This window comes from Hevea brasiliensis, chromosome 1 (assembly GCF_030052815.1).
Source record: "Hevea brasiliensis isolate MT/VB/25A 57/8 chromosome 1, ASM3005281v1, whole genome shotgun sequence".
Classification (NCBI taxonomy): domain Eukaryota; kingdom Viridiplantae; phylum Streptophyta; class Magnoliopsida; order Malpighiales; family Euphorbiaceae; genus Hevea; species Hevea brasiliensis.
Window position 1 is genome coordinate 114,748,810 of NC_079493.1, and position 9,829 is coordinate 114,758,638.

The following is a 9,829-nucleotide window of genomic DNA, read 5'->3' on the forward strand; positions in this document are numbered from 1 at the left end:
CTTTAATATAGAAGAGGAAATAAAAGGCAATAATAAAGGACCAGTGTAAGAAAAAAATGAAACATATATGCTTTGATTGAATACACACATAGCCTTCTTGATAATCAGGTTCTGTAAGTAATTAATATTATTAAATGTTCTACAAAGCAAGAATTAATATTATTACATGTTATGAAAGTGGAGAAAAAAAAAAAGCAGTATTAAAAGCTTAAACCGGTCTAAAAAAAAAAAAACTAAAACATACCTTCCAATAGAAGTTTAATCTTCTTGATCATCAAGCTCCGTTAGAAAGCAATGGTTTGAGATCTAGTGCTATAGCTTCAACACTACTAAAATCACAAGTAATTGAAGTAGGAACATCATCCAATTCCAACATAATTACTTCAACAGCCTCTTCAGTATTTTCAGTCTTTTCAGTGTTTTGTTCAACATTCAACTTGTTACTTGGGGATGCTCGAATCCTTTCTAACTCTGTGTTTCTCATCTAAGAGTATATTTGTGGACTTAATGTCACGATGATAAACAGGAATAGAAGCTGCTGAGTGTAAATATGCAAGTGCCCCAGCAATTTCACTAGCAATTCTTACTCTCATTTCCCATGGTAGTGAAGCCTCCTCACTTTGGTCATGGAGATATTGGAAAAGATATCCATTAGGTATGAATTCATAGACCAGCAAAGGAACTTCGGTCTCCAAGCAACATCCCAACAACCTAACAACATTCCTGTGATTTATCTGAGAAAGAATCACAAGTTCATTAATAAATTCTTGTAAGTTTTCCTCATCAACTAATTTGGACATTTTGACGGCAACAATTCTTCCATCTGCTAGCATTCCCTTGTACACTGTGCCCTGACCTCCCTGACCAAGTATTCTGTTATCATTGAAACGATCAGTGGCTTTTTCCAACTCCTCTGATGTAAATATTTGTGTTTTCTTAACACTACCATCACTTGAAGTTAATTGTTGTCGTAACAGCAAGCCACCATTCCTTTCAAAGAACTTTTTTTTGAGTTGGATGTTCCTTCTTTTCTTCATAAGCTTGTACAACATCTGAATACCAAAGACTATTACCAATACTCCAATAATCCCGCCTGTGCACTAAATAACTCGCACCATAAAAAAAATTGAATACATATTAAAATGATTACTTACTAACTTAACAAAGTCAATATAAGTAAGAAAAAAAAAAAAAAACATACTTAGTCATTAGTCAAAGTACCCATGAAACTTAGAGAAATCATTAAGCAAACTCATTTGATTAACCTGCTTTTCTTCTTCGCAGGTCATTCATTTATGTTTGTGTAATTTTGTTAACTCCTAGAATTTCCGCATGTGTTAAAAATATTTATTTGATTTGGGTCTGTAATATAATTACCATATTGGACCTGTAAACTTAGTATATGCATGTATATTGGACTGGATGAGGAAGCTGAGCTCCCATTTATTTTTATGACATTTGAGTATGTGGAGGGTGAGCTGAGCTCCCCAATTGATTATATATTGTATTTACAGGTTGGGTGAGTCAAAAACTCCCCGTTGAAAGGTCCATATTATGGCCGGACTCATCGATTGAATTCTTGAAATTGCGCCCAAATGGGCCTTAAAGTTGGGTTGAGGAATAATTAGGCTTACTACGGGCCTCGGAGGCTTTAGACTGGCCCAGGTCCTAATGCTGGTCTGACCCATAGGTTGGGTCGTGACACTAATTAAAATATATATTCATATATATGCTTAATATCATATCTAACCTAAAACCTTATAGCAATTAATTTATAAAATTTTCTCGTTTCTTACTCATCCTATATATTTTCCAATAAAAAAATTTAACATTACATCTTCCCAACACCTTAATTACTCTTGTATATTTTCATCTCTTTTCAATTCAACTAATTCTCTCTCTCTTTCTATATATTCTGCATATGCACATATTAAACTAGCAATATAAATCAATGTCATTTATAAAACAAATAACGTTTTAACTAAGCCTACTCCATACGTATGTGTTATCTAAAAAAGTACTGTATCCATACTTATCCCGCAAAAGAAAGCAAACTAGGAACTAGGTAACTAGATCAAATACTTTTCAATTTAAAATAATTTAGTACTTAAAATTTTATTTTATTAGAAAATTCAAAGTGGAGAATGACAAATTGAGGCTTGAGGGTCAAAGTAGTCAAAACACGATCTCCCTTTTCCCGCGATAAAAGTTCCTTCAATCGTTTGCATTGTGGCTTAGGACATAGTGAATTCCCTAATGAGGTGGTACTCTAGGTGACAAGCTAAACAATCAAAATAATGAGAGAAATCTTTATTTATTTATTTTTCGTGTTTGCTGATGCGCCTGATCCCAAGTTTTAAAGGGTTTTTATATGTGAAAAAGTTGTTCAATGGAATGATGGTCAAATTCTAGTGTCATAAGATGGAGAAAGTTCGCGGCTGCAATGCCTATTAAATGCGTACGAAATCAGTTAGTTGAAGGAGTGAACTAACTCTTAAATTAATTTAAATTTGTAATTAAATTAAATGAAGAAGTGATTTGGTATGGCTCGGTCGATTCAATGGTCAAACCAGTATAACGTAATTGACTCAGTTAATTTAATTATTTTTTTTTTAGTATTTATATAGAGAATTAAACTTAAAGCCTCATAAAAAAAAGTCCTTAAAATCAAAATTAATTGAACTAAATTGGTAGTTATGTGTTTTTTTAATTTATTTCAATAAATTTATTTTTTAACATATTTTAATATTTCATAAATATTAAAAAAAGAATTATACATTTATAAAAAAAATTTTTATGCATTATATTATTAAAATACTTTTATATAAAATTTAAAAATACTATTAAAATTTATACAACTTAATAAATATGAAAATTTTATTTTAATTAATTAATTTTATTTTAGCTTGGCTTGTTCCAACGAGTAAAAGTATATTACTTATTTTATAGATAGTAAGTTTGAGTCTCCAATCTCCTAGTAAAAAAAAATCTCTTGAAATCTTTTCTATTCAAAACAATATTATCATTATATGGTAAATAAAGGAAAAGAACAACTTATTCATTATGTATTAAATATACAAATGTGTGCTTAGTCTGGTTTGATTCCGTGACTAAAGGTATATATTATTCACTTGATAAATCTAAGTTTGAGTCTCTACCTTTCCAATCCCCTACTAAAAAAAGAAATACACAAATATGTGAGTTTCATTTTTTTTACATGTAGATCCTACCACACACACACACACACACACACACACACACACACACACACATATATATATATATATATATATATATATATATATATATATATATATTATATTTGGAATATACGATGGCAAGGGCAGAAAGGCTAAAATTTACAGTCATATAATTATTATAATTAATAAAAATTAATTGTAAATTATACTTTACAAATCAAGGGGTAGCTTGATTGATCTTCCTTCACTTTTAAGTTATAAAAAGTAGAGATGTCTCGAGTTCAAGTCTCTCCATTTACCTATTCTAAAATTATTCACCTTTATAGTGAGAAATAGAAAGGAGTACCTCCCACTATGTAGCTCATCAATTACATTTGGCCTATTGTGCCTCTAATCAATTATTCACCTAGGTTCGCCGCTATACAATGGACAGTATACATAAGAATTTCCCACGAAGCAATGTATATTATTTCGATTCTTTAGTTAGTTTCTTCAACAACTTTAATGTAAAAGAGGAAATAAAAGGCAATAATAAAAAAAGGAAATAAAAGGCAATAATAAAGGACCAGTGTAAGAAAAAAATGAAACATATATGCTTTGATTGAAATACACACATAGCCTTCTTGATAATCAGGTTCTGTAAGTAATTAATATTATTAAATGTTCTACAAAGCAAGAATTAATATTATTACATGTTATGAAAGAGGAGAAAAAAAAAAAAGCAGTAGTAAAAGCTTAAACCGGTCTAAAAACAAAAAAAAAAAAACTAAAACATACCTTCCAATAGAAGTTTAATCTTCTTGATCATCAAGCTCCGTTAGAAATCAATGGTTTGAGATCTAGTGCTATAGCTTCAACACTACTAAAATCACAAGTAATTGAAGTAGGAACATCATCCAATTCCAACATAATTACTTCAGCAGCCTCTTCAGTATTTTCAGTCTTTTCAGTGTTTTGTTCAACATTCAACTTGTAACTTGGGGATGCTAGAATCCTTTCTAACTCTATTGTAACTTCTTTCATTGTAGGTCGTTTCTTTCCATTCAAATTTAAGCATCTTAGTGCCAAATTAGCTACTGCAACAATTTCTTCATCATGGCAATCCTCTGTAATGCGAGCATCAATAATGTCAAAAAGTCTACTCTCTTCCATCAAAAGAATAAAATTTGTTGCTAAGCTCATAGTTTCTTGTGAGCTACTTAAATAAATTGGCTTTTGTCCACTTAAAAGCTCCACCAGAACCACTCCAAAGCTATAAACATCGCTTTTATCTGTAAATTGGCTAGATTGGAAGTACTCTGGATCCAAATAACCAAAAGTGCCATGCACGTGAGTTGTCAAATGAGTTTGATCAATGGCAATTGATCTTGAAGTTCCAAAATCTGATACTTTTGCTCTGTGTTTCTCATCTAAGAGTATATTTGTGGACTTAATGTCACGATGATAAACTGGAATAGAAGCTGCTGAGTGTAAATATGCAAGTGCCCCAGCAATTTCACTAGCAATTCTTACTCTCATTTCCCATGGTAGTGAAGCCTCCTCACTTTGGTCATGGAGATATTGGAAAAGAGATCCATTAGGTATGAATTCATAGACTAGCAAAGGAACTTCCGTCTCCAAGCAACATCCCAACAACCTAACAACATTCCTGTGATTTATCTGAGAAAGAATCACAAGTTCATTAATAAATTCTTGTAAGTTTTCCTCGTCAACTAATTTGGACATTTTGACAGCAACAATTCTTCCATCTGCTAGCATTCCCTTGTACACTGTGCCCTGACCTCCCTGACCAAGTATTCTGTTATCATTGAAACGATCAGTGGCTTTTTCCAACTCCTTTGATGTAAATATTTGTGTTTTCTTAACACTACCATCACTTGAAGTTAATTGTTGTCGTAACAGCAAGCCACCATTCCTTTCAAAGAACTTTTTTTTGAGTTGGATGTTCCTTCTTTTCTTCATAAGCTTGCACAACATCTGAATACCAAAGACTATTACCAATACTCCAATAATCCCGCCTGTGCACTAAATAACTCGCACCATAAAAAAAATTGAATACATATTAAAATGATTACTTACTAACTTAACAAAGTCAATATAAGTAAGAAAAAAAAAAAAAAACATACTTAGTCATTAGTCAAAGTACCCATGAAACTTAGAGAAATCATTAAGCAAACTCATTTGATTTATAGATTAATCAATAGAAATTAAGAAATAATACATTTCATAATTATATTATCTCATATTATTTATAATTCAAAACTTTTTAAAATAATTAAATCATATATTTATTTATAATTGTATTAATAAAAAATAATTCCATTAAGGATAACATGATATAGACTAATTAAATTTGCTTAAAATTTTTTTAGATCATAAAAATGGTAGAAAATATTATAGCTCTTTACATGATTTAATGATATTATCGGGCAAAAAAAGACTTACTAACAATATAATCCATTTTGCGTCAGGTACACATTTAAATGATCCGAAGTATTCACACATCTTGTTATTCCCTTGCAATGACTACGAAACTTTGGATCTTCGCATTCATCAAGATCTAATATAACAAAGTCAAAATGGAAAAGAATAAGTGAATGAAAAAGAATAGTACCATTGGTAGATGGATAATAACATATTAATACCTTCTAATTAAATTATGTGTGCATTTAATTAAGCAGTTGAATTCTCAAATAAGTCCACTTTTAGTATATGAATTTCAAACTCTAAAATAATACATGCACATTTTTTGTAATAATAAATTTTTATTTATCATCATAATTTTATATTTGTTTATAAATTTACTATAATAATTACTATAATTTACTATTAAGAAGAATCAAATAAAATTTTTCAAAATATAGGTAACAACTAATTAGTTTCATTAAAATAGAGAAAGTGAATTGTAATTTGATTAGTATTAAAATTTAGTGACTAAAGAAAAAATTTACGAAGATACTAAATATTTTTTTTTTAATTTAAATACATGATATTTTCACATTTGCCGAAGTAGTATTCAAGTAAAACTCTCCGAATAAGAAGATTTGAACTTACTATAAACATAATAATAATTTTTAAAATATGTATGAATATAATCTCTACGCAACGTTTTAGTTTATTGAAAAAATTGACATAATTTCTTTTTATCTTTAAACAATAATAATTAACAGCATTAATTATTTAATTATATTTTCATTAAAACAAAATTAATAACATTAATGATATAAAAAAACATATTTTAATTTAATTAAATACAATATATTCAACATATAAAATGTACTCTTCTTTACAAGAATATCAGCCCGCTCAATACTCCATGCGCGACTCCACTATGCACTCGGCCCCTCTTAAATATCTCTTTTTTTTTTTTTTCATTTTCAATTTTTTTTTAGTTTAATAATAAATTATAGTAACACATACATAATATATTACGCAATCAATCTTACTTTTATATATATATATATATAAACTCAATTTTGAGTTTGTATTCAATAAAAATCTTATTATTTTTTTTCCTTTTTATTTTAATTGATTGAAATCTCTCAATTCTTAACTTTAGTTTTTTTTTTTTATGATATCTAATTTTAAAATATTTTATGTCATTTTAATATTTTTAAATTATTAAATGATTACATTTATCCTAATTATTATATATTATTTTTAAAGGAAAAAAAATAAAAATACACCATGAATATATTGAATATGAGAATTGAGACGAATTTTTTTTTTGTTTATCAAAAATTATCTCTAACTGGTAACTTTAACATATTAATTTATAAAATCATAGTATTATGATTTTTTTTTACAAAACTATATATGAATTTATTTATATGTGTGAGAAATGAAAAATAATTAATTAACTTTTATAATAAAAAAAAAATAATTTAGTTTATAATATATACATAAAAGAGAATTTTATTTATTGATAATATTGTAAAAACTTTGATAATAAAAGATTATAACCGCCGTATCTCGCGGGTGTTATAGCTTGTATTATGTAAATAGATAGCGAATAGATGTCCTGAGTTTATTAATTAGTAGCACTGTAGCCAAAAAAAAAAAAAAAAAGGTAAAAACAACACCACGTTAAATTTACCTGTGCATCGAATGTAAGGATTGCCCTCATACCCACGTCTGCAATAACACCAGAATACTGCTGCCTCATTAATAGAAGAAGAACCGTCGGGGAAGCAAGCCAGAGATTCCGACTCCGAGTTATTGCCACTCCATAGGCTGGAATTGATAATCCAATTATAACTTTCAGTTCGGTTCGAATAGAGCATCCAATCTAGCACCATCGGAAACTGGACATTTGGATCCTTTTTCCTCCAGGAGTTCCGCCCCTATGTTCCTGCTAGAAATGCCAGCTTGCAACCACCTGTGCTTTGATTACTTACGGCCTGGAATTTTGGATCGAAAACCTGAAGGGATGAAGGTATTGTAACATGACAGCAATCGGTGCCGTTACAATAATCGTTCACTATCCGGTAATTACCACTGGAACCCTCTTCTATGAAATTAGGAAGCATTTGTCTCCAATCAACATTCTTCTTGTGGCCAAGGCATGTTGACTCACACCCTAGGCGTTGGAGAGATTGATCGATCATTAAAGCACGGGTGTTGCAACCTACTGCAATGAATACGTTGTAGTCGGAAATGAAGAAAGGACTTCCCGTCAAATTGAAAGGCAAATCGGACTCCCTGTCAGAACAATCGGAGGATATTATTGGACTTTTGACGTTAGCCCAGCCTTCTACAGAAATACTGAGGAGCTCCATTTTGATTTTACTTATAAAAGCTCTACTTTCTTTGCACTCAATCTCAAACCATTCATTGAAATAACAATCCTTCTCACCCATTCCGAATGGGTATGGAATATCTATATTTCCGCAATGGTCTGTACAGCTAGGCTTTGCAATAGGTCCCTTTGCTATTGCCAACTGAATAGTTAACAATAGTGCCAAACTTAAACTGACTTGAGACACTAATTTCACACTCATTTTTGCTTCCCTTTTTTTGGTCTTTGTCTTGAGAGCCTTTTTGAGTTTAAGAAGCTAAACAATATCTGCCTTTATAGTAATTAGAGACTGGAGAATAGAGATGTTTCTTCGCACCTTCTCAATTAAGATGGAAATAAAGGAGTTGGATAGCTTAGCTTTTGGGGCCCTGTTTGTTGTTTTGCCTGAGTGGGGTTAGCCTCTTATTTTTCTCTGTTAGTGCATGACTGTTTCCATTCTCCTCTTATCTCTTTTCTTTTCCTTAATAAAATCTTTGTTTGTTTACAAAAAGAAGTTGAAAGGACTCGGTCGTCTCTAAATAATAAAATAAAATTTGTGGAAATACCTTGGTGAGAATCACACTTTTGTTGGGAAACAAAGTTAGAGAGAATTTTCAAAAGGTGGTAGGCAGAGTGAATGGAAATTGATGTGCATTTGCTGAAAGAGACAAAATACAAGACTTCCAAGCATCCATGCGGAGAATATTTTTCAAGGTTGGTTTGTAATCTAAAAGGTTAAATATATTTTTAGACACTTGAATAGTTTAAATTTTGCCTTTTACACACCTGAACAAATTTTGTGATATATTAAACACCTAAACTCCTTAAATCCATCACTCTTAATCTCAAATTTGTATAACCTAATTAAAGAATGAGTTACACGAGCCATTCTATGCCAAACTCGGATTTTCAATCCGTTTAAACTTTTGAAAAGCTAATTTGATAAAATTTTCAATGAAAACACTTTAAAAGAATTAAATTTATATTTTTGAAAAAATTATGTAATTAATTAAAACTAAGTTAAACAAGATTTTCTTAGTATTACCTAGATTTGAGCCAATATAATTAATTAAATGAGATTCACAAGATATAAAAATAAATAAATTCACATGTTGTTGCTTCTTTTCTCGTGAATATATCTCGATCTGTTTTAAAGAAATCTCTATTATTTTTTTTTTTTCTTTGTACCTTCTGCTCTAAATTATGTTGAAAGGGATAGATTTCGTCCAAACACATAAATTTCCTGGAAATCTTGAATTGATTATATACATTCTCGCTGACCCACTCATGTTGACAGATTTGGGTCAACAAATTAAGTCAAATGTACTATCATTATGAATATTAAGTATCAGTATTTAATCATTGAATTTAATTTAATAGTTAAAATTCAAAAATTCATTGTAAGACTATAAATAATATGAATCCGTCTGCATAGTTCTTCAATTAAATTTAATAAAATAGTGATATTTATGTTTTTATAAAAAAATAAATATATTATAATTTTTTAAATGGTTATGCTTGAATAATATAGAAGATTTTTTTCCTAGAATTTCTTAATCGTAATTAATATGAGCAGTTTACCATTAATCAAAATGAACTTTATATATTAATGAATAAAAAGTATTTATTAATAAACAGTATGTACAGTGGTGGATTTAGAATTTTTTTTGGGGTCAATATATAATATTTAAATAATAAAATATTATTGAAAAATTTAATTAAAAGTCACTCATTAACTTATTACACACGTAATCATCTCATGTCTGTCTTGATAAAATTCATTAATGAAAAATTTACAATAGAATTAAAAAAAAACTTTTGAATTCATAATATGCTTATTTATCTTAAGTAA

General features: G+C 29.3%; 1 protein-coding gene and 1 pseudogene across 1 annotated transcript; both read right to left on the reverse strand.

The window, feature by feature from the left end:
* Positions 1-440: 440 nt before the first annotated feature.
* On the reverse strand, positions 441-1,052 carry LOC131183415 (wall-associated receptor kinase-like 1). The gene has a single exon (XM_058154191.1). The coding sequence runs from the start codon at positions 1,050-1,052 to the stop codon at positions 441-443; it is 612 nt and encodes a 203-aa protein (XP_058010174.1).
* A 2,719-nt stretch (positions 1,053-3,771) lies between these two features.
* Positions 3,772-8,410, reverse strand: LOC131168870 (wall-associated receptor kinase-like 8; annotated as a pseudogene).
* Between the last annotated feature and the right edge of the window lie 1,419 nt (positions 8,411-9,829).

What these genes read in the sequence shown, in the direction of transcription:
- LOC131183415 (XM_058154191.1), bottom strand. Translation starts at nt 1,052, where the DNA reads ATGTTGTACAAGCTTATGAAGAAAAGAAGGAACATCCAACTCAAAAAA.